General features: G+C 42.5%; 1 protein-coding gene across 3 annotated transcripts in view; it reads right to left on the bottom strand.

Moving 5' to 3' along the window:
• The window catches only part of LOC126298926 (serine/threonine-protein kinase GL21140), a 232,738-nt gene that overhangs the window by 183,034 nt on the left and 22,866 nt on the right, over positions 1–26,838 (bottom strand). For 2 of the 3 annotated variants that reach the window (XM_049990478.1, XM_049990480.1), the window contains exons 3-4: positions 16,460–17,143; positions 1,461–1,557 (exon numbers count right to left, since the gene is read on the bottom strand). In XM_049990478.1, the coding sequence (XP_049846435.1) occupies positions 1,461–1,557; positions 16,460–17,140 (778 nt within the window). In that variant the 5' untranslated portion in view covers positions 17,141–17,143. Of the gene's footprint in view, positions 1–1,460; positions 1,558–16,459; positions 17,144–25,411; positions 25,610–26,838 lie in introns of all 3 variants that reach the window. The other variant, XM_049990479.1, reaches the window with a different exon arrangement.

Raw genomic sequence — 26,838 nt, 5'->3', positions numbered from 1 at the left:
CACTAAATTATCTCTGAACTTCCTCCTTCGGGTTTCAGCCAGTTCTTGGTCCCGATAACAGTTTGAGCGCAAGAATTTTCCTGGAGGACAGTAAATGCAGGAACTTTGTTACAAATACTTTGACAATTTACTGATACAATTTTGACAGTCAAAGTATCTTTACTCTGAACACTGTCAGACTTCCCTTGCTGCGTACTGTTTGGTGAGTGTTCATCACAGTTCTTCAAACTACCACATAGCCTAAAAAAAACCTCATGTGCACTCTCCAAATACTCTGCTACCGGAGTAGCTGCTTCCATTGGTATGCACCCTTAACCTGTCAAGGGGAGTCCTACAAATGCCCAAGCAATAATGCAGATCTAGAAATCTTCAGCCAAGACTGTGACAGAGTCGATGAATTATGCTCCTTTATACTGACTATTAAGCTTCAACAATTTCAGCAGCAGACGTGTTCAGTGTGTCTTCGAGCTCAGTGAATGCCTGATTGTCTGAATATGATTACAGAGTCAAACACAAGCCTGGCAAAATAAATCACACTGCAGCTACCTTGAGTAGCAAAATTAAGATCTTGCAAGTAGGTATCATGCTTGTTGATGACTTAAATGCCAAACTATTCAATTCCAGGTGTAAGAAACTGGCTACCTGTTTGGACTTCATTATAAGAGATGTAAGAATGGGTTACAAAATTACCGATGGTTTTGTTTAATGGATCATTTACAAATTCACATAAAATGTAAAACCAATTAGAGGGGAGGGGTGTGTGGGAGAGTTGAAACCAGCATTTCTTCATTCTAAGTTCGGTGTTTTACCCAGTGCACCACATCATGGCATTTGTCCAGAAATCAAAGATGTTATCATTTTGAGTGGTCTATTTCGCCAACTGCTTAGGCTGTATTTGTCACACTATTTGCTCATAATGATTGTGAATGAAATTTTGTTTCAGTTACCTGAACAATCTTCCTCCTCAAAGACAATAATTAGCAGACAAACTCTTATCACTGTGGTGCAAGCCACAAGATTCCCATTCTCATTATTATAAAGAAACTGTTGCTGTTAATAACAAATTATTATGACACCTTAGCATAAGTAATTGGGCTACCTCCTACTGCAACACTAATATTTACTTTTCTTTAACAAATACACGGTGTTGAAATGTATTACTTCTTTTTAACGTTTAAGATAAAAAATTCCAGATTTTTCTCCATAAGTAGCACTTTAAAACTTTAGATGGAGCTTACAGAGTGAGAATAACAAATTATTTCATTTGAAGGCTTTCATTTCATCATCAGTAACATTTCAATGCATTAAGTGTTTGCACCTGTGAAGCTACATTTCACACTTTTTGGAATGGTACAATGTGCCGAATTCACAATAAAAATGTAAAGAAATTACACAGAATAAAACACTGGGAACTAAATTTACAATAAAAATGATTCAACAAAATTTTAACTCTTAGTTACCTTCATAATCTAACTCAAAATCTCTCTTACTCGGTCTCTCCAATCCGTAAGCAAAAAACAAATCTTCTGTTTTAAAAAAGTCTTCATGTGATGTGACCTTGAACAAAAAAAAATTAACATTAGACAATAACTACATGGGTGTGACTGCAGACTGACTGCTATGTCAGATGCACAAATGTGTGAGAAGAAATTTGTCACAGTCTTGACTGTAATGTAAAGAAATCTTGCAACAATTACATCAAGAAGCACAGTTTGCAACAAACTCCACTGTTCTTGAAAAAAATTTCAGTATCTGAAGTAGTGTAATACCATGCTCCACATATTTTATACACTCCTGGGAATTGAAATAAGAACACCGTGAATTCATTGTCCCAGGAAGGGGAAACTTTATTGACACATTCCTGGGGCCAGATACATCACATGATCACACTGACAGAACCACAGGCACATAGACACAGGCAACAGAGCATGCACAATGTCGGCACTAGTACAGTGCAGCAATGCAGCCTGCTATTCTCCCATGGAGACAATCGTAGAGATGCTGGATGTAGTCCTGTGGTACGGCTTGCCATGCCATTTCCACCTGGCGCCTCAGTTGGACCAGCGTTCGTGCTGGACGTGCAGACCGCGTGAGACGACGCTTCATCCAGTCCCAAACATGCTCAATGGGGGACAGATCCGGAGATCTTGCAGGCCAGGGTAGTTGACTTACACCTTCTAGAGCACGTTGGGTGGCACGGGATACATGCGGACATGCATTGTCCTGTTGGAACAGCAAGTTCCCTTGCCGGTCTAGGAATGGTAGAACGATGGGTTCGATGACGGTTTGGATGTACCGTACACTATTCAGTGTCCCCTCGACGATCACCAGAGGTGTACGGCCAGTGTAGGAGATCGCTCCCCACAACATGATGCCGGGTGTTGGCCCTGTGTGCCTCGGTCGTATGCAGTCCTGATTGTGGTGCTCACCTGCACGGCGCCAAACACGCATACGACCATCATTGGCACCAAGGCAGAAGCGACTCTCATCGCTGAAGACGACACGTCTCCATTCGTCCCTCCATTCACGCCTGTCGCGACACCACTGGAGGCGGGCTGCACGGTGTTGGGGCGTGAGCGGAAGACGGCCTAACAGTGTGCGGAACCGTAGCCCAGCTTCGTGGAGACAGTTGTGAATGGTCCTCGCCGATACCCCAGGAGCAACAGTGTCCCTAATTTGCTGGGAAGTGGCGGTGCGTAGGATCCTACAGTCTTGGCGTGCATCCGTGCGTTGCTGCATCCGGTCCCAGGTCGACGGGCACATGCACCTTCCGCCGACCACTGGCGACAACATCGATGTACTGTGGAGACCTCACGCCCCATGTGTTGAGCAATTCGGCGGTACGTCCACCCGGCCTCCCGCATGCCCACTATACGCCCTCGCTCAAAGTCCGTCAACTGCACATACGGTTCACGTCCACGCTGTCGCGGCATGCTACCAGTGTTAAAGACTGCGATGGAGTTCCGTATGCCACGGCAAACTGGCTGACACTGACGGCGGCGGTGCACAAATGCTGCACAGCTAGCGCCATTCGACGGCCAACACCGCGGTTCCTGGTGTGTCCGCTGTGCCGTGCGTGTGATCATTGCTTGTACAGCCCTCTCGCAGTGTCCGGAGCAAGTATAGTGGGTCTGACACACTGGTGTCAATGTGTTCTTTTTTCCATTTCCAGGAGTGTATATGGCAAAAGACAGTGTGTAACGAGGCAGAAAAACATAATACAATAAAAATGAGCTTGAATGAAGGCAAATCAAAGATAATAAGGAAAATGACAATGAGAAATAAAAAAGGCAAAGGTATTTGATAAATGTGACACAGTTCCCAGAGACTGACATGTTTGCATCGGGTCCCGAGAACTAAAAATTATTTTTGTAATACTTAGATACTGATGATGTAGTTTTACACTGTGTACAGTGTACTTAATGTGTGCCCTGCTACAAGTCTCGTGTAGAGGCAGAGGAACTTGCGAGACACCAGGTGGGATGGAAAGTGCATATCAGAACATGGTTCATAGGTACAATGTCTGTAACATCGTTGTTGATGGCAATGCATCATTACTTTTCTGTACATACAGAATGCTAGGTTCTTTTTTCTTTCGAACTAATGAAAACTCCAAATAGTTAAGAGTTAATAGAAACAAATGTGCTCAACTGGTAAATGAATGTTTTCATTATGTTTCCTTTCAAATTATTACCCAGTAATTGTACTGCATGAAGCCTAATTCAATTCCTCAAGCAGAAGTGGACAAGTTAAACATTTGAACTGAAAGCATCATAGAATGATACATTCTCAGACATGGATTCCTATTCATGATTACTCACTCCCTTCTATGAGTCCTAGAAGTTTGTAACAGGAATTTCCGTACACCTTGTAGGCCATAAAAAGAACATTAAAACACTTAGTAACAAATATTTCTCAAACAACAACCATTTTGCTCAAGCTTTATAAAATTAATGATTACACACAGCATTATTTACAGATGTAAGTTATTTATTTATCGTTAACACCGTAACATTTCTTTAACTTCTCTGGAAAGTTACAGCCTGATACAGCATCCTGTATGTTTTTCGGCAGACTTTTTATTAACATTATACCTGAGTACCAAGGGTTGTTTTTCCATTCAAAGGATTGGTATTAGGATTGTCTGAATTGGTTTTTCCTCAGATTATTGTGTTGCTTTTATTGTTAACTATTTTTATATGATTAGGTTAAAATGGCTATACTTTTGAAGCAATTTATTCATGTTTCAAATGGCTTTTTCCTCAAACTGTCCCCATTTGTTTCCCAAGTTGAATGCAGTTTGTTTCCTGTGTTTGAAGTTTCTCATACTGCTGTTCCACACTGCAGGTACGATTCAGTTTCTGTGGCATACTGTACGTGCAAACTCTCTGTATACTGCAACAGCCACTTCATAGTGGATATGACAGTACCGAGTTTTTAAACACATTGTGTTAATACGCTGTTTCCATTTCAGGTCAATAGTCACAGTAATGCCTCCTTCAACTTTGTTTCATCAAGCTTTATTTTTGTATGGTCAGACTTTTCTTTGTTTCCGAGCACTGTTTACATAGTGTACTCCAGTTTTATAATCAGTTTATTTTCTATTATGCCATGGTGTTTGCAGAATTACATACAGTGTGGTTATAATCAAACTTTCACTACTTGAGCCAGTGTAGACAGGAAATTATTTACTGTATGGGTACCCAGCTTCAAAGGAATCATTTTCAGACTGTGTGCTGCAGGATTTGCAGTGTTAGCATCATGATTTGCCATTAGGCATCTGTAATGGATAGCAATGTGGGGTTTTAACACAATTAACAGTTTGCATTATAGATGCAGTAGTCAAAATGGGTCTAGACAATGTGATCAGGACTTTAAGAGCAAAACACTTTAAAAAAAAAAAAAAAATCAAAATATCTGTGATAGTTCTGCTGCTCCTCTTGAGTATCAACACATTAACAGAATACAGAGAGTCACTTTTTCGGCACTTGGGTTGAAGAACATGATTCGGATGTTCGAATTAACTGGCAATTTGGGAACTGCTCCTGGGACAGACCAATGGCCAACTGCGCCACAAATTGTTGAAGTAGTTGTTACTACCATGGCCAAGAATGCTGGGTACAATGTGTGACCTTCATGCAGTGCACAAGGTGTGTCACAAAAGCTGAACATTCCATCCTCCACTGTTCAAAAAGCACTGTGAACAATTGCAAAATCGTATCTCAAGTGTTGTTCCACGCTGCTGTGGATGCTGGTAGTCATCACATTGAGCAATGTTGTAACACATGGAAGTTAGAACGCATTTCTTCCAATGGTTTTTTCATTATTTCTCTTCTGCATGTCCTTACAAATGTTTTCACAAAGTTTCCCTGTTCTACAATACACATCTTCCATAGGGGCTTTCTCAAGTAGAAAAAGTTTAATTACAACTGCCCTGTGTATTGCACATTTATACCTCCATTTAATATTGTCATATCATCAGCACCAAAAATTTTTCTCTCTCTCTTCTGTAACAGTATCACTTATAAACAGATCAAATAATAATGGCACCTTTACCAAACCCTGCACTGTACTTCATTTGATTGATTTCATTTCTGACTGGCACTTGTTCCACATTGACACATAGCATTTCTTGTTGTTTAGGTATTCCCTATCATGCTTTCCCATAAATGACAGTTTTCCAGTGTTTGTATCAATATTTCACGAGCAATGCTGTCAAATACTTTGGAAATATCCATGAACTTCTTCTCTATGACTGTATAATATACACTCCTGGAAATTGAAATAAGAACACCGTGAATTCATTGTCCCAGGAAGGGGAAACTTTATTGACACATTCCTGGGGTCAGATACATCACATGATCACACTGACAGAACCACAGGCACATAGACACAGGCAACAGAGCATGCACAATGTCGGCACTAGTACAGTGTATATCCACCTTTCGCAGCAATGCAGGCTGCTATTCTCCCATGGAGACGATCGTAGAGATGCTGGATGTAGTCCTGTGGTACGGCTTGCCATGCCATTTCCACCTGGCGCCTCAGTTGGACCAGCGTTCGTGCTGGACGTGCAGACCGCGTGAGACGACGCTTCATCCAGTCCCAAACATGCTCAATGGGGGACAGATCCACAGATCTTGCTGGCTAGGGTAGCTGACTTACACCTTCTAGAGCACGTTGGGTGGCACGGGATACATGCGGACGTGCATTGTCCTGTTGGAACAGCAAGTTCCCTTGCCTGTCTAGGAATGGTAGAACGATGGGTTCGATGACGGTTTGGATGTACCGTGCACTATTCAGTGTCCCCTCGACGATCACCAGAGGTGTGCAGCCAGTTTAGGAGATCGCTCCCCACACCATGATGCCGGGTGTTGGCCCTGTGTGCCTCGGTCGTATGCAGTCCTGATTGTGGCGCTCACCTGCACGGCGCCAAACACGCATACGACCATCATTGGCACCAAAGCAGAAACGACTGTCATCGCTGAAGACGACACGTCTCCATTCGTCCCTCCATTCACGCCTGTCGCGACACCACTGGAGGCGGGCTGCACGATGTTGGGGCATGAGCGGAAGACGGCCTAACGGTGTGCGGAACCGTAGCCCAGCTTCATGGAGATGGTTGCGAATGGTCCTCGCCGATACCCCAGGAGCAACAGTGTCCCTAATTTGCTGGGAAATGGCGGTGCGGTCGCCTACGGCACTGCGTAGGATCCTACGGTCTTGGCGTGCATCCGTGCGTCGCTGCGGTCCGGTCCCAGGTCGACGGGCACGTGCACCTTCCGCCGACCACTGGCGACAACATCAATGTACTGTGGAGACCTCACGCTCCACGTGTTGAGCAATTCGGCGGTACGTCCACCCGGCCTCCCGCATGCCCACTATACGCCCTCGCTCAAAGTCCGTCAACTGCACATACGGTTCACGTCCACGCTGTCGCGGCATGCTACCAGTGTTAAAGACTGCGATGGAGCTCCGTATGCCACGGCAAACTGGCTGACACTGACGGCGGTGGTGCACAAATGCTGCACAGCTAGCGCCATTCGACGGCCAACACCGCGGTTCCTGGTGTGTCCGCTGTGCCGTGCGTGTGATCATTGCTTGTACAGCCCTCTCGCAGTGTCCGGAGCAAGTATGGTGGGTCTGACACACCGGTGTCAATGTGTTCTTTTTTCCATTTCCAGGAGTGTATTATCAAACACAACTGCGGATACATACTGTTCATTACCTTTAACCTTTCTGAAACTGTGCTGTGGCCATATGAGAAGGTAGGGCTTAAACAAATAAACAACTAATCCACTATACATAAGCATGTCTGGGATTTTTGATAAGATTGATATCAATGAAACTGGTCTGCAGTTCAACAGTCATCCTTGTTCCATTTTTTCTACACTGTCTCACCATCCCAACCATTAAATTTGTCCAAAAAAGGTCTATCCCTGAAAGAGCACTTTACTACACCCAACAATGGTGTGATAATTTGTTCCCTAACTAGCGGCATGATGCGATTCAAGTCATTTGACACTTGTGAAGTACATATTTCACTCACTGTGCTGACAATGAAAAAGTTTAGTTCTATGCTGAGAATATATATAATGCTTTCGCACTTTGAAAGATTTATCTTGGCTTAACGAGTTAGCCTAAAAAATTATCCCGAATGAGATTAAGGAATGAAAGTAAAGGGGAAATATCGTCCATGTCTGACATTATCCAGACTGTAGAACATTTGTTTAGGCAATTCAGCAGTTCCATGGAATGCTCCTCCCAACTGAATTTATCATGTGTTTATCACTAGCATTTCATACTATCAACTTCTTCAGTCAGCTTGTCATAGTTTGGACACATACTGTCAAGGGAAACCTCTTCCAACAACTTAACTGTATATAGCGTGACTCTTCAAAGTTTTGTGACACAAAAATTCATAAATAACTACATAAATAAATAAAGGCTACAAACCATTTATTAACGCCAATGAAAATTTCATTACCCTAACTTTATAAAACTATACTCAATACACGTTCACTTCTCCTGCAAACAAAACCAATTTAGCATCTGGTAATGTTACTGACAAAAGGTCATTAACACAGATCACAAAAAGTAAGGACTCTGAGATGGAACCTAGTTGGACAACATACATAATTAGTTCCTAGTTGAATGCTGACTTATAGCTTAACACAGGACTCTCTCCTACTGACACGATGAACCATTTTGCATCATTTCCTGTTACACCATGTGACGAAGCAAGCTGGGATTTTTTACTTCCTCTCTTGTTTTGCCATCTGCCTCCTTAAAATTCATTTCTTCATGTCTGACTAACCACCAGTAACATACGTAAGTATAATCTACATTTTCATGAAAGAGAAAGGTCGGCCCTCAGTTTTGAAGAACATAACACCAGACATAATTTTGTGCTTAATTTTATGTATGTAATTGATTTTCTAATTTATGTTGACTATTCCTAGTTAATATCTTTTGTTATAGGGTGAAATCACTAATTGTTTCATAGCGTACATTCTATTGTTGACATATAAACAAATATAAATTCTGTACTAATTATAAACATTTGGAGGAACAACTAATAGAATTCTCAAAGTATTTATTTGGCTCTATTTGAAAACATGTTAGCAAAGCCAGCCCTTAATTACTTTCAAAGTAATTAACAGTTTCATCAAAAGTATTGTTTGTGTAATGATATTTTTTAATTTCATGATTTAAACAAATATTTGGCCTAACTCTTGTAGTAGAAGAAACTGTTAAAAAGAACCAATTTTTCGATGAATTCAGTTAATTTAATGAGTTAAGTTTTAATTGTAATTTCTATAAATTAAACACTGGACAATGTGTAGTTTCAGCACCTATTATTGTAAGGATATACAAGGGCCCAATTTTTGGTCCCTAGACAGTCAATCCACAGCAGAGTTTCAGACGAGGAACCTGTATTGGTTAGATCAACAACAATGCATCCGCGAAATAAGTGTAACACAATTAGGCCATCTGTTAAAACGACAATGTGTTCCATATGTACCTTGTCATTCTTCAAGAACTGCGTGGTTAGGTTTTTACTGCTCGTAGATGTTCAATAGTAAACTATTGTGGCAGTATGTGGGTGTTCACCTGCAAACTATTAATGAGGCTTATCGAAAGTTAAACAATAGTGCATTGGCCATCTTTAATGTGTATAATGGGGGGAGGGGGGTTGTGAACAGTGAAAGTAAACAATTGTGAAATGCAAATTTGCACCTGTTGGCTAAATCATTTAAAGCAGTCAGTGTTGGACTTCATCCTCCATTTTTCAGCCAGTATCAGAACACAGTATGTTGACACCAAGGACAACAAATGAAGAAATAAAGCAGGTGAATGTCACAACAACACTACTCTAATTTACTCAAAAGGATATAGTGATTTTGGTAGTGAAATGCCTTTGATAGATCACATAACATACACTGAAGAGCCAAAGAAACTGGTACACCTGCCCAGTATCATGTAGGGCCCCCGCTAGCACGCGGAAGTGCCACAACACAACATGGTATAGACTCGACTAATGTCTGAAGTAATGCTGGGGGGAACTGACACTATGAATCCTGCAGGGCTGTCCATAACTCCATAAGAGTACAAGGGGGTGGAGATTTCTTCTGAACAGCACGCTGCAAGGCATCCCAGATATGCTCAATAATGTTCATGTCTGGGGAGTTTGATGGCTAGCTGAAGTGTACATACTCAGAATGGTGTTCCTGGAACCACTCTGTAGCAATTTTGGACGTGTGGGTGTTGCACTGCCCTGCTGGAATTGCTCAAGTCCATCGGGATGCACAATGCACATGAATGGATGCAGGTGATCAAACAGGATGCTTATGTATGTGTCATCTGTCAAAGTTGTGTCTAGACATATCAGGGGGTCCCATATCACTCCAGCTGCACACACCCCACACCATTACAGAGCCTCCACCAGCTTGAACACTCCCTTGCTGACATGCAGGGTCCATGGATTCATGAGGTTGTCTCCATACTCGTACAAGGCCATTCGGTTGATACAATTAGAAATTAGACTTGTCCAACCAGGCAACATGTTTCCTGTCATCAACAGTCCAATGTCAGTGTTGACAGGCCCAGGCGAGGCATAAAGCTTTGAGTCATGCAGTCATCAAGGGTACACAAGTGGGCCTTCGGCTACGAAAGTCCATATTGATGATGTTTCATTGAGTGCTTCACACGCTGACACTTGTTGTTGGTCCAGCAATGTTATCTGCAGCAATTTTCTAAAGGGTTGTACTTCTGTCATGGTGAATGATTCTCTTCAGTCCTCGTTGGCCCTGTTCTGCAGGATCTTTTTCCAGCTGCAGCAATGTTGGAGATTTGATGTTTTACCGGATTCCTGATATTCACAGTACACTCTTATGGGAAAACCCTCACTTCATCGCACCTTGGAAATGCTGAGTCCCATCACTTGTGCGCTAACTATAACACTACGTTCAAACTCTCTTAAACCTTGATAATTTGCCATTGTAGCAGCAGTAACTAATCTAACAACTGCATCTGACACTTGTTGTCTTACATAGGCACTGCCGATTGCAGAATCATATTCTGCATGTTTGCATATCTCTGTATTTGAACACAGATGCCTATACCAGTTTATTTGGCCCTTCAGTGTACGAGCAGTCTGCAATTTAACATCTAATGAATTGTGCACATTATCACTGTATGTGTAAGTAACTCTCTCAATGTTGGAACTTTAGTATCTGCCCAGGCGTGACAATGTTGCTAAACAACACTGTTGGCACAAGGTACTGAACCGGCCGATGGCTGCTCTACAACTGGGGAAATGAACCCCATAAGAGGAAACGAAAATTCACTGTATGATTCAGTCTACGGGGAAACAGAAAGTCCATGTAGAAACGAGCACAAGAATAAACATAACACACAACTGACATAGGCAGCTGACGACCAAACTCTTAGCAACAATGCATGGCAGAAAGTGCAAGGTAAGGTCCAGAGTCAGAACTGCCTCATCCAGCTTACAGTCACATTGCCGGCACGTAAACATTCCATCGGTGGGTCTACCCATACCAAATGTCAGATGTACCCCTCCAGGACAATTGCCCACACCATTCTGCTGCAGTAACCATGCCAGCTCACCTGCCTCCACTGCAATGTCCATTGACAGTATGAGTCCCTGCACAGTGAAAAGGCTATGTAGCACTGGAAATGTCCAGCTTCGGGTCGTGACTTCACGTGCAAAACCAGAGAGAGCACAGGAGACCCGGACAGCAGACTGACCAGTAAAATCCTGAAACTTCGTGGCAGATTAAAACTGTCTGCCGGGCCGAGACTCGTAACTCAGGACCTTTGCCTTTTGTGGGCAAGTGCTCTACCACTGAGCTACTACCCAAGCACGACTCACGACCCATCCTCACAGCTTCAGTTCTGCCAGTACCTTGTCTCCTACCTTCCAAACTTCGCAGAAGCTCTCCTGCATACCATTCTGGAAACATCCCCCAGGCTGTGGTTAAGCCATGTATCTGCAATATCCTTTCTTCCAGAAATGCTAGTTCTGCTTGGGGCACGAAGCCGCACGTGAAGGGTAGGTGGCAGAGGGTGAGACGGGGGCAGCAATGGGGAAGCACACTGCTGTAAGTAGGAGCCCACACCTGGAACAATGTTGCGACCAACCCTGTTGCCAGGCTGAAGAAGACTGGCAATGTGCAACCCAACAGGTTGCAGTTACAACTGATTTGCAGGACGGGTCAGCTGCTCCTGACCCCCATAAATCAGCAATAACTGCCGACGTTTGCGGTCATAGCATGCAGCAGCCACCCCTGGTACCAGTCAAAAGACCAACCCAAAGAGCAATCTCAGGGTGGTGCCAGAACATGCAACTCAGGCTGCAATAAATGCAGGAGATTCTGCCATCTGATAACTGGCATCGCCTAATATATAGCTAGAAAACTCGACAACACATCATCATGGGAAGAAGCAGTTACGGACTACTTCATTTGATTCAGGAGATATGCACAAACGCGTGAAGTGCTCTACCTGATGGAGGTGGGGGTAGGACCACCCAACCTCCATGGCAAGCAAGATGACGCCCTAAATAACAGTGAGTTGATAATGGGGAGGGGGGTGGGGGCAGAGAGAGGGAGAGAGAGAGAGAGAGAGAGAGAGAGAGAGAGAGAGAGAGAGAGAGAGAGAGAGAGAGAGGGAGGGAGAGGGAGGGAGGGAGGGAGGGAGGGAGGGAGAGAGGAAGAGGAAGAGGGAGAGGGGGAGGGGGAGAGGGGGAGAGGGGGAGGGGGAGAGTAATGATTTTCTGGAAAAACAGGTTGGTGACTGTGGACACTGCGATCTTTTGCAGAGTCAGCAGGAAATTCAACAAGGTTTACTGCAAGCTGACATTAAACATGAACATGAGAGCCTCTTGCTGAATTCCGGATTGAGCCCCACTGGCAGTAGCGATAGCACACCAACATTTGCAAGCTGAGCAGTGGAGTTGTAACTAATGCGATAGCAATAATTACTGAAAAAAAGGGACCAGCACTGCAATTGGTGGCCAGTCCTATCTCGTAGTTTGGAAGAAGAGCCAAATAAGGGAACCAGATGTTTGCAGTCGCTGATGAGAACAAACTTTGCCCTATACATGAAAAAGTACAACTTCTTAATTCCAAAAATAATGGCCAGCACCTTGTTTTCCACCTGTGAATAATTATGCTCAGTTTTTGGTGCCATTTGGGGATCCAATGAGACAGAACCTCACCAGTGCCATACTCCGATGTGTCAAAGGCCAGGGTTAAAGGCTTCCCTAGCATAAAAGAAGCCACATAGGGAGCAACACAAACACTTCTCGAGGGACTCTAAAGCCCACTGACAACTCGCAGACCAGACAAACTTAATGACTTTTTGGTAAAGCCGTTTAAGAGGTGGCAGAAGTACACAGGGTGGGAGATGAACTTAGCGTAATATGCAAAAAAGACTGGAGCTCCTTCAGGTTCTTGGGTGACGGCAGTTTTATGATGGCTTTGATATGTATGTGTGTATGGACAAGGCCACCTTTGCTAAGTACATGTTCAAAGAAACATTTTTGGGGAGCAAAGACTGCACTTTTCCAGCTTGCAAAAAAGGCCATTTTCTATAAGATGTTGGAAAACTAACTGTAGGTTTTGTAAATGCCCCTCTCATGTAGAAAACACAATCCAAATGTCATCAAGGTAGTTTACACAACAGAGAATGTCCTGAATCAACTGCTCCAAATATCATTGATAAGTTCCTGGCACAGATGAGATTCCAAAAACCAAGCGATTAAACTAGTAAAGCCAAAAGGAGATGCATCCAAAGGCAACTGCTGGTATGCATTTCCCAAGTCAATGCACAAAAAGTACTTGTCCCTGACAACTTCAACAACTCCGGCCACAGATTGGGGTATGAATCCAAGACATATTTCACATTAACTATCTGTTTAAAGTCACCACAAAGGCACACTGCACTGTAAGGCTTTTGAATTGCCACCAAACGGGTGGCCCACTGACTTGACAAAATAGGAGAAACAATGCTTTCATCCTTCCGACACTGCAACTTGGCTTTTCCCTCCTCACCCATGGAGAAGGAAGTTTGGAGGGGGTGACAAAATTTAGGTTTCGCCGAGAGAAATATGTGCCTTGAAATTTTCTGCCCGGCCCAATGTATTCTCAAAGCAGCGGTCTGTACGACTGCAGTAAGGAATCAAAATCTTGAAAAGAGACCAATTGAGACACTAAATGTACTTCAACTATGTGGAAACCAAAAACAGAGAAACTGTTTAACCTAAAAACACACTGTGCCAACAGTGAACTGATCACTACCATATTATGTGCAGAGACGGCAACAACCCCCTCAAAGGAATATACTGTTTACTTTAAGACAACTTGATGTCACAGCCCAAAGGACTGTATGTGACTAAATTAATGAGGCTGACTTTGCTCCCGTTTTTATTTGAAATTTGAATGGTTGCCCATCTATTACCAATATCAGCAAAACACCCTGAGGTGACATGTGAGTGGCATCACAGACATCTCCAAAGTCCAGTGAAAACAAAGGGTCACCAGACTCACTGACTGCCAAACACTTGACAAATGGCTTACCTGATGGCATAACCTACACATGGCTTCCATGGGTGGAAAATCTCATTGAACTAGCAGCAAATGAGAATCGGGCATGACCACTGGCTCGCCCAATAAGCAGTAGCAGAGTGCCGCCAAGAACCGAAAAAACACCATGGGTGGGAATTAGGACGATGTGATGACACAAACCACCTGAGGTCAACATAGTCAAGGGCAGGCAATGTGCACACATCAGTGCAACGGAATCAGTGGCATCAACACATGGTGACTCACGACTCACGCTACCTCGGGAACCCCTCGGGGCATCAGGGGCTGTTTACCATGCATACCTAACTGCACAACCTGCCAACTGTCAAAGTCCCTTACTGCAACCGCAAGCTCATGTGATTCTGCAGTCTGGGCAACACCAGCTAAAGAAGAATTAGGCAAGATCAAATTCCTAGTATACACCTCAGGATCAGATGCAAACAGGACAGACATTCAACATTACCAAGTCTCCATATGAGGGTCTAATGGATTGGTAGATATCTAGGCCAGTAACGATACCTGCATCTGATTCTGTCGATACCTTCACAAATCCCAGGTGACCAGATATAGTATCGTTGACGAACTTCAGGATAGCATACTGTAGATGAGCTGAGATGACAAGCAACTATTTCTGCTCCACTGGATCACAGCTCCCTCTATACAATGCTCAATTAATGAATTGGAATTCTCCTTTGGTTGGTTCCTCCTCCTCCAAAGCTGCTATAGTTTTCAGCAATGCTGACTCTTCCCTCTGTTCAGCAGCAATATCATACAATATAGCAGTGACAGGTTTCATCCCTTATGCTTTGTTCCACCAAAGAATTCCTTGAAAGGCAGTCAGGGTCCTTGTGTTTATGCCCACTTGTATTTCCCATTGTGATGTACTTCTGAAGCCTCAGGTCCCTTCTTGCGAGTCGACATGATGAGTCCTTCAGGCTAGTCAGACTACATAGAGGATGGTGGTCCATCAAAATGGTGAATGGTTTGCCAAATAAATGCAGCTGGAACTCGATATTGGCCCAAACAACTGCAAGGCACACACTATTGGTTGCTGAGTATATCAAACTCACAGTATGCTGGCACTTTTTGAGCACCTTCCTGAATTTGCACTAAAACTGCATCTATTGCATAACTGCTAAGGTCAGTGCAAAGTTGTCTCAGCATTCTCATCATACAATGCTAGGACTGGAGAAGATGTTAGTGCTTCCTTAAGGACAAGGAAAGATCTTTTTTTGCAACTCATTCCAGGAAAATTTGGTGTCTCCCTGCAGTAGTACTCCTTGCAAGCGATGCGTCTTGGTACAAAGTCCTTTATCAATTGTCAGTGGTGAACACATTCCGAGAAAATCTCTTTCATCATCATTGTGCTGAAGAGTTGGAAAATTTGTGACTGCTCTTATTTTCTACAGATTGGGATGGATTCTATTGCCATTCATTAGATGACCCAAAATTTTAGTTTCTTAGGTAGCAAAGAAACACTTTTTCGAATTTGGGCGCAGGTCTGCTGTCTGAACACACTTCAACACATTTGTCAGTTGGCTTGTATACTGGCTCCTGTTTGTGCATAGGAGATGGCTTTTATGTTGCCTAATTGGAGCCACAGAGCCGAAGAGGTTTTGAAGTAATCAGCATCTTCACCAAACAATGTCACGTCATAACCACATTCCAGTACAAATATGGATAGCCTGTGAAGTGCAACCGTTAGCACTGGAAGCATGTTTATTATGAAAGATGTACAGCCAGAACAGGACTGACTTCCTGGATAGAGAGCAACTATTTACATGAACACTGAATATCACATAATACACAAACATGTTTCAAGAGCCTTCCAGAAATGATAAGTACTAAATAACAGGTTTGACCTGGTGACCTGCAGCCCAACACAGAGCAATGATAACCACTATGCCACACTGCATGCATCGCAACTCCTGGCAATGTAATATTGTTATTTGTAATGGTGGTCTGAGATATTCTATGGCAACAAATACTGAGCCTGACAAACCCATTTTTCAATAAAAGTTATGAAATATTTGTTGAAAAGTTTTTCAACAAACCTATCTGATAAACACTCTTGTAACAGTTGAAGGTAGCACATTTGGCTGCCATTGTTTTTCACCAAGCATTTGTGTCTGAAGACAACATTTAGTTATTCCCTGCTCAGTACACCACAATACAACTAAATGGTTACACAAAATAAAATGGAACAACAGTAACCAACAGGGGAGCAGATTTTCTGATATTAGATTACTGTATTCCACACTGCTGAAGACCAGAGGAGTAATCAGCATTTACATCGGAACCACAGACACATTTCAAATAGTTACATGAAGTTATCATAGTACACTTACCTGAGATCCATCAGCTGCATACACTTTCAACACAGGGCCTGTATCAAGTCTCACAGCCTCTGTTATAACTGTAATTGTATGATCAAAAGAAGGTGCATTCCTCTTGTTAATTAGAAGACGTACAATTTTTCTTGGTCTTGTACCATTTCTCACTACAGTTATAACACGAGGATAAATGTAAGATGGGAAATGCTGTTTCACTGGCAAAGATTCATTAGCTTGAAAACTTTTTGTCTTTGTTTTATGAGCACCTCTCCTGACACCAACATAATTCAGTCGTTTGAATGGTTCTCCTGATCCTGCTGCAACATAGCTTTTCCCATCCTCCAGATCATCAAGTGACATGATTTTCTTTCCAGTTAAGGAGTATAAATTTCTAACTCCAGTTGGTAGGTTTACATGCTTTGACAATGAACGAGTAACCTCTGAAAACACACTTTCAAATGACCTATACCTTTCTGTAGGAAAAACAAGTGATACTCCTTTGAAATATACATCAGCATTACGGAAAAAATGACATCTTTTGGCATGTCGTACTGATCTTGCTGATGTATTACTTTCATCACAACTTAAGTGCTCTAGACTGCTTCCACCACCAGTTAATGATGTTCCATGATGCATGGAAGATGACAGAGCAGAAGATGATGATAGATTACTTTGGCTGCCCTTGATGCCAGACATGATCTGGAAAAAAAAAAGGAATCACTTGTTATTGTATCTCAAGTGACCATTAAAACTGAAGAAAGATGATGAAAGCTGATAAAACAGGGAAAATTATTTAGCTAATAATTAGTTTTCCTATGTGTGAGAAAGTTAAATCTCTCCTAAAATGAGGCAATTATATGGTTCAACTTCAATGTTCTATTATGAACAGTGGTGCTCATTGGTGTTCATCTGTTACTAAAGACCTACCACCAATTCTGAAACATTCAAGAAAGAAAGCAAAAACATCAGCAAAATTATTAAAATGATGTAGTAGCTGTGTGTGGCTAGTTGCAACCTAAACTAAAAATGGATACTCCAGGAACTCTGCACCACACATATGCGACCACCTTAAACCTTGTGAGAGTGTGACACCATATCCATTATCAAAATATATACCACACTAGAGTTTAGTTAAATTTTTGAGTTTAAGTCTCAAATAAAAGGGCATCTTATTTTACCAGGAAATAAAAGATAGGATTAAAATTTGTGCCACTGAAATGTGAACATCATGAGCACAGCAAACTGGTGGGTTTTTCTCACCCAAATGACTGAGTATATACGGATGAATATGGTTAAAATGACTAAAATATCATAAAAGAAGTAACAGAAAGACACACAATTACACTCACTTCCAATCACACTCAGTCACCCACACAATCGCAATATCTCATATTCTCTACAATAGTGTAAAATGGTCATATGTTCCAAAACTTATAATTAGAAACAGAAGTAATGCAACAGGAAATGTAAAATAATTACACAAGAAAATGAGACTGGCTGATCACTTACAAAAAAACATGGATGGACCAGCCACTCTCACAACACATTAAAAACTTCCTCCTAAAATTTTAGGGAATAAGTGGAAAATTTCACAAAACCTTGAAAGTCTGACCACATTCATCTGATTGTCAATTACAACAGTGGGCAAATCTGTCATTGAATCAGCTGCTCCTCTCTTGGATGAGTGTATAACAGTCATCTACAATGTGGCGCACTGTGATCCATACGCCACAAGCACCACACATTGGATAATGATTGAGTGTGTGTGTGTGTGTGTGTGTGTGTGTGTGTGTGTGTGTGTGTGTGAGAGAGAGAGAGAGAGAGAGAGAGAGAGAGAGAGAGAGAGAGAGAGCGGGGGGGAGTGGAAACACAAAGGCTACCCCCATAGGCTAAGTAGGGTTAGGGTTTAGGTATTATGTACCAACAGCTAACAAAATTTCAAAACCCCTGTGACACTGATGTCAGAATTGGTGAGTGGATCTGCAGCCAAACCGAGGGTTGCCATGATGTCAGTAAAGAAAACACATAGTGCCAAAATATTCTGAACCGAACACAGCACACCAAGAACTTCATGGTGGTAGATCTTCCTGGCCAGATGACAAAACCACATGTTAAAGGGCTATGTCCTATGTGCAGCCCAGTGAGTGGCACCTCCTTCCATTGGTGTGGCTGGCATGAAGTCCATCACACCTTTGCATTCGATTTGAGCCCCCACAGTTTGATGTCTCCCACTGACACGATTCTTCTGTCAGATAATGGGAATCTACATCTACATCTACATCTACATCTACATTTATACTCCGCAAGCCACCCAATGGTGTGTGGCGGAGGCTTGTAAGAGGACAGCAATCAACATACGTCATCCAGATATGCTTCTTTGGCTGCTTTGTTGGCTACGTCATTTCCCTGTATCCTGATGTGCCCTGGCCTCCAGCAAAAGACTCTTCCCTTGCCTTGGTGTTGGTGTCACTGTATGGTGTCCTGGATCAGCGGAATCAGTTGGTCTATAGGGTACATTTGGTAGACCGCTTGTAGCACACTGAACAAGGCAGCACACACAAGAAACCTTGTACCATGATGACTTTTAATCCCTTCCAGGGCTGTCCTAATGCCATGTAACCTCGCATCATAATTTTTAAATTGTACCAGAGGGTGCACTTGGAAATAACAGTTGAATAACTGAGGGCATTCCTTGTAGGGATCTATCCCTATAAAACAACAATAAAACTGTGGTATGTACTTAATATTGAAGAAAACAGAATTGTAAAAACATAATCTGGGGTACAAGTTTACATGCACTGTGTCTGGCTTAAAATCACTTTTGGCCTCTGAAGACATAAAGGCAGCAATTTGTTCCATCGTAGAGGTCTGACACATCCAGATTAGGGCTGGCACGATCCTTGCCTGGTATCCATAAGGGAATTAATATTGTTTACTTCCAAGTGACTATGTACTATCTATCAAACCTGATCTGATTGAAACAGGAAAAAAGCTTGTCTTTGGCTCTAGGGCACAGATGAAGGAACATGCGATAATGAATCTGATGCGGTACTCGAGCAGTGTCTCTGGCTGCATACAAGGCTGATTCCAATTCCCACATGAGGTATGTAAGCTTGTTGGCCATCTCATTACACGAGAAGGAGCAGAGCCTCCTCATCTCCATAGGCCTGCTGAATATCTGAAGCTCAGGAGTTTGTCCTGATGATGCAGTGACAGTAAAAAAGTGTTCAGCTAAAACTTGAGCTATGTCCTTAGGTATATCCACTAAGGGTCCAGTGCTCAGCAAGGTCTTAAGGGGAGCGTACTACCCTTGCCTGAAATCCACCTAACTGAGTCCCAAACTCGTGTAGTGGATGTTCGCCAATTAATGGAAAGCACTAATTGCTTGCAGGAGTTCCTCTTCCATTCCTCTATCAGTCGCCTCATTTGTGCTCCCACAGACCTGAAGCCACAAAGATTTTCCATAGCTGTACAACTTTCGAAAAGCTGCAAAGCTGTGCGACTGGTTCCAATTGCTGAACAACCTTCTTCATTCCACCAAGGGACATACTGTCATCTTAAGTGGCGGCAAGACTGGGGAATGGAATCAGCTGCATCTCATCAGATCACACAGGTGACATGGTCCACCATCTCCTGGATGCATTCCTCTAGTTCAAATACAGCCTGCTGACTGTATCACAATCAATTTGCCCTTTGAAGCCTCCATCTTTGTAGTCTCCTGTCAACCACCATCCCAGTCAGCAGATGGATCTACACTGCAAAGGGGTCACTGAAATGCAAATATTGACTCTGTCCCACTCAACTAAGTCTGCGGCAGCTGGGGAGCAAAAACAAAGGTCAATGGTGGAAGATGACCCTGCAGCAGTAGCAGTGGAAAATTGTACCATCTGACCAGAGTTCAAAAGGTAGATGCACACTAAATGGATGAAGTGCTCGACACTACGTTCTCTGGAGCAATACCTTCGCTGCGCAGTGCCGATGGTACTGTTATCGACGACTGTGCCGCTAAAGCGGAGTTACTGAACGCAGTTTTCCGAAATTCCTTCACCAGGGAAGACAAATGGAATATTCCAGAATTTGAAACACGAACATCTGCTAGCATGAGTTTCTTAGAAGTAGATACCTTAGGGGTTGCGAAGCAACTCAAATCGCCTGATACGGGCAAGTCTTCAGGTCCAGATTGTATACCGATTAGGTTCCTTTCAGATTACGCTGATACTATAGCTCCCTACTTAGCACTCGTATACAACCGCTCGCTCACCGATAGATCTGTACCTACAGATTGGAAAATTGCGCAGGTCGCACCAGTGTTCAAGAAGGGTAGTAGGAGTAATCCATTTAACTACAGACCTATATCATTGACTTCGGTTTGCAGTAGGGTTTTGGAGCATATACTGTATTCAAACATTATGAATCACCTCGAAGAGAACGATCTATTGACACGTAATCAGCATGGCTTCAGAAAACATCGCTCTTGTGCAACGCAGCTAGCTCTTTATTCGCACGAAGTAATGGCCGCTATCGACAGGGGATCTCAAGTTGATTCCGTATTTCTAGATTTCCGGAAAGCTTTTGACACCGTTCCTCACAAGCGACTTCTAATCAAGCTGCGGAGCTATGGGGTATCGTCTCAGTTGTGCGACTGGATTCGTGATTTCCTGTCAGGAAGGTCGCAGTTCGTAGTAATAGACGGCAAATCATCGAGTAAAACTGAAGTGATATCAGGTGTTCCCCAGGGAAGCGTCCTGGGACCTCTACTGTTCCTGATCTATATAAATGACCTGGGTGACAATCTGAGCAGTTCTCTTAGACTGTTCGCAGATGATGCTGTAATTTACTGTCTAGTAAGGTCATCCGAAGACCAGTATCAGCTGCAAAGCGATTTAGAAAAGATTGCTGTATGGTGTGTCAGGTGGCAGCTGACGCTAAATAACGAAAAGTGTGAGATGATCCACATGAGTTCCAAAAGAAATCCGTTGGAATTCGATTACTCGATAAATAGTACAATTCTCAAGGCTGTCAATTCAACTAAGTACCTGGGTGTTAAAATTACGAACAACTTCAGTTGGAAGGACCACATAGATAATATTGTCGGGAAGGCGAGTCAAAGGTTGCGTTTCATTGGCAGGACACTTAGAAGATGCAACAAGTCCACTAAAGAGACAGCTTACACTACACTTGTTCGTCCTCTGTTAGAATATTGCTGCGCAGTGTGGGATCCTTACCAGGTGGGATTGACGGAGGACATCGAAAGGGTGCAAAAAAGGGCAGCTCGTTTTGTATTATCGCGTTATAGGGGAGAGAGTGTGGCAGATATGATACACGAGTTGGGATGGAAGTCATTACAGCATTGACGTTTTTCGTCGCGGCGAGACCTTTTTACGAAATTTCAGTCACCAACTTTCTCTTCCAAATGCAAAAATATTTTGTTGAGCCCAACCTACATAGGTAGGAATGATCATCAAAATAAAATAAGAGAAATCAGAGCTCGAACAGAAAGGTTTAGGTGTTCGTTTTTCCCGCTCGCTGTTCGGGAGTGGAATTGTAGAGAGATAGTATGATTGTGGTTCGATGAACCCTCTGCCAAGCACTTAAATGTGAATTGCAGAGTAGTCATGTAGATGTAGATGTAGATGCTCTCTGGAGCAAGTGGTAGCCAAGCCCCACAGCACAATGTGTGCAATAAAATCATCCAAGAGGAGGAATTGGCGAGAGAATAACCGAAAGCGCTTTGACAGTGCATCTGGATCCAACAGCTTGTGAAGTGGAAGATATAGTGTAAACTGTGATGTGAACTGGTGTGAAAACTTCCACTCCAACAGCTTGTATGGCTGTGGTAAGAGGGACCGGAGAGGAATGGTGTCTGTTATGAATGGAAACAGCCTACCCACCCAGAGCCCTGTCTCTTGTAAAATCATCCTTCCCGTAGGAGTGGTAGCTGCTTAATTCAGGTGCGTTCGTGGCTTTAAAATGAGTTTCTGCAATGTGGACGGAGAATGGTCTCTCCTGTACCAAGAACTGTAATTTTTCCAAATGCGGTTGGTATCCATTTAAGTTTCACTGCAATAAGGAAGTCCCTGAGGAAGCCAATGATTAGTGAAGGTTGTCCTTCTACCTCACGATTTACCCAAGAAGTCTGGGGCAACATTAGATAATGCCCAGCTCTCCAGTCCATCCTTGAGGATATCAGTATCCTCAACTATTAAATCCCTATCAGAAAGGAAGAGTACTCACTGATCCATTGGTTTTGCTGCCACATTATTTGATTTTGAATGACTTGTCGTGTGACTTTTAACTTAATTATGGGATGAGTTGGTTGCATTGATAGAGAGGACTGCTTACTGGGCCTGTGGTGGTGTACAGTGATATGTTGCCAGGGTTCCAAGTCTTCTGAATCGTTTTGGGGTCAAGTGCTCTTTTCCCCCACAGGTGCTTTGACATGAGCATGCACTCTTACTTCAATCTGTGGTCTTGGTTAGTGTTGAGGCATCATGCTTGGGGATTGGCTTTAGCTTCATCATACGGTATGTGTTTCATAACCTCCACCTGCTCAGTTTTCCTTTTCTCATTATAAATCCTGCAGTAATAAAAATAAAGAAGAACAACACAGAAATTATGTCCAAATATTTGAAAGCCCACTAAAACATTCCAGTTGAGTCGTGTGATGCCTGTGATATCACTGGATGGCATGCTGCTCCTACTGTTGTGTATCTCATTCACAGTGACATCTCGTTTTCAAATTTACGTTTCAGAAAATGGGTTACAAATGATGTATAGTACACCATGTACAAATAAACCTATAAAAACTCTTGAAAAATGATTTCTGAGTGTCCAAAGGAATGAGAAGATCCATGGAAAGTGGTTGCAAGTTGCCCACAGATATCCAAATGAGACAGTGATTACTGAGTGTGTGTTTCTGTGAGGATCATTTTGTTGTAAGAAAATACTTCATATAAACATGTTGTCACTTGTAGTGTAATAGGTATCTTGCTGGGCTTCTAATGCAATGCTCACAACATCGATCCTCATTCGGAGCAAGTTTCATTTTTTTCTTCCACTTCATGTTATAGTCTTCTTAAGTTTACTGTATTCATAATACAGTTATTTGAGAGCTATAAATTCTACATCACATTAGATTTTAACATCTATTTTCATTTATTAGCTTCATTTTACATCCCATCAACATGACATGAATCACAAGGATGGTGTTAAGGAAAGGTACTTCATAGCTGATGTAGCTCTTGCTTTGAAGAATCTGAGAAACATTTTAACAATTACTGCCACATTGTTCTTCCCAAATAAGTCATTTAAGACAATAATTTACCAATATCCCAACTGAATGTTTTGAGCCCATTGTAAAGCTGTGTCATCCCAACAAAGAGAAAAAAAGCACTGCTTGGAACCTACAAGAAAATGCAATAAGAAGACCAGGGCACTATGATAGAATGAAAGTTGGTCCTGTTTAAACACTTTTGAATCAGTTTTTCAGCAGCAGTTAAATATGCAGTAAAACAACAGGTACCACCTGGTTATAATTAAAGTGCAACTACTTACAGAAGTCCAGTGTGAGCTGTAATTACTGTATTGGATCGAAACTTGGGATATGTAACTAATGCATCAATATGGAACCAATTTACACTGGAAAAAATTAGTTCCATTTTTGGTCACAAGGTGCAAATCTGGCACTGTGAAAGCAAGAAAGATGTATAGAAATGTTTACATATGTAATGGATCAGGAAGGGGATGTGGGCAGAAAAGATCAAACAAGTAAGAAAGGCAAAGTTGATTTTACTATTAACCATCGTTTACATAATTTGTTCAACATGAGCACCAGAGATGCTGCATCCATAAAACAATGTGATCAACAGTTGCTCACAGTAGTATCAGTTACATGAATGCAGATCAGGTGATCTTACAGACCATTCATCTGGAAAGCCTCTGGAGATAACATACATGGAAGATTGCATTAAACAGATCTTCCACTGGGCAAGCAACATGAGGTGTTGCCCATCTTGCATGAAAACAGCAGTTTCCACATAGTTGTGTTTTTCCTAAGCAGGAATAGCATGGTGTACAAAGAGGTCTTGATAATGTACAGATGTCACAATACACCTGACAGGCCCTGTGTGTGTATTATCTAGAAAGAAGAATGGACCAAAAACAAAAGCACTTGTAAATCCACACCACATAATCACATATGGCCAATGCAATGGTTCTTTGTAAAACACTCACTTTAACAGCACCCCAAATTTGGCAGTTTTGTGTATTCACTGTACCCTGTAATGTAAAATGTGCCTTGTAACTTCATAGAATATTGTCCATCCACAAGTAATCATCTTTGATCTGTGCCATAAACCAAAGAAAAAATTCAGAATGCTGCTGCAGATGATAAGGTTTCAGTCGCTGAACCATCTATATCTCGCACTGGTACCAGTGTAAAATAACCCGTATAAATTTATGTAGTGTTGACTGTGGGATAGACAATTCTTGCGAAACTACTCAAGCACTAGCACTAACACTAACGCTACACGGGGCATGTGCTGCTTGGCCAGTTATAGCAACAGCAACCTCGTCAGTAACTTCCATCACAATAAGATGCCACCATCTTCCTGGTGCCACCCAGCTCACCTGTGTTTTCGAATTCGAATTTCTTCTTCTTCTTCATCCATCACCACCACCACCACCACCACCACCACCACCACCCTCCTCCTCCTCCTCCTCATCCTTAAACCATTAAATGAAAGTGGGCCTCTCCTCAGACCTCTCAGCCAGTGGTATTCTCACACTATGGAATTGTAGTTGCTCCCATTCACATAAAACAGTTTCACTAAAAGTGCATGCTCTCTTCTTAATGGCCACACAGTTCACACATATTTTGGCTTGACAAATGAAAGTGTGAATATCACAATGTCTTACAAACTGTGTACAGTGCCAGATTTGAATCTGGTGGCCAAAATTGGAACTTACTTTTTTCCAGCATAAATCAGTTCTGCATTAAAGCATTAGCATATCCACAAAGTTTCACCGCCATACGGAAATTACAGCCCACACTGGACCTCTGCGAGAAGCTGCATTTTAATTATAACCACACGGTACTTTAAGGTTCTGCTGCGTCCACTACATATTTTATAGATGTAACATTTTCCAGTGATTTTAATTTATGACCTGAAGGAAGAGTAAAACTGCAATGTATAAAGCTGTTGAAGGAAAACATGATGACACTCTACAGTTGTGAGAATATTGACAAAAATTACATTTGAATGTCATAATTTGGAACAACAACCTGAACCATATTTCTAATATAGGAAAATAGCCTATTTCCACAGACAGCCCCTTCAGTTATACGCCATAGTGATATGGCAAAAATTTTTATGTTAGAAGCATCACAGCATTTGTCAATGGCAGCAGTTATCACAAAATACTCTGTCTTTGCCTGGGTGACATTTCTGGCCATTGTGTGGTGACACCTCTGCTTCAGCACAGCTGCTACGGGTAAATGACTGCATATACCAGAAATTCTCCTTATGGCTTCACATACTTTTGTAGAACAACTGGAACGACTGGTCGAGTCTACGAATGTGTGGCATGATAATTTCTAGTTCTCTTTGATTATCCGCAAAGCTTTGGCTCTCACTATTTGAAAGGCTTCAAAGTGAGGCACCACTTAAACTGTCACAGAGCCATATGTGTGACTTGGATTGCCATCAAGATATGGACCACCCTCTTAAGATGACCTCACTTCAGGATGGGTAAGTCAGTGAAATAGTCAGTGATGAGGTCCGCCCATTCATGGATGCTGACTCGAATTTCAAACACAGCCAGCTGGCTGAACAGTACCAAGTTAGCTTTGCTGATCATGCATCTTGGCTACTTCCTTTCAAGGCTTATATATAATCTATTCCACTATCTACAGGATTACACACAGTTCTGCACTAACATACAGTATGTTATCAAAAGTATATGGACACCCCCAAAAACATATGTTTTTCATATTAGGTGCATTGTGCCATGACCTACTGCCAGGTACTCCATATCAGCGACGTCAGTAGTCATTAGACATCTTGAGAGAGCAGAATGGGGCACTCGCACTCCGCGGAACTCACGGACTTCGAACATGGCCAGGTGATTGGGTGTCACTTGTGTCATACGTCTGTACACAAGATTTCCACACTCCTAAACATCCCTAGGTCCATGTTTCCAATGTGATAGTGAAGTTGAAGTATGAAGGGACATATACAGCGCAAAAGTGTACAGGCCGACCTAGTCTGTTGACTGACAGAGAGCGCTGACAGTTGAAGAGGATCATAATGTGTAACTGGCAGTCATGTATCCAGATCATCACACAGGAACTCCAAACAGCATCAGGATCCACTGCAAGTACTATGACAGTTAGG

The sequence above is a fragment of the Schistocerca gregaria genome, chromosome X, assembly GCF_023897955.1.
Source record: "Schistocerca gregaria isolate iqSchGreg1 chromosome X, iqSchGreg1.2, whole genome shotgun sequence".
NCBI classification, from domain to species: Eukaryota; Metazoa; Arthropoda; class Insecta; order Orthoptera; family Acrididae; genus Schistocerca; species Schistocerca gregaria.
The sequence above is the reverse complement of the archived record's forward strand: the minus strand, read 5'-3'. Positions and strand labels throughout refer to the sequence as shown.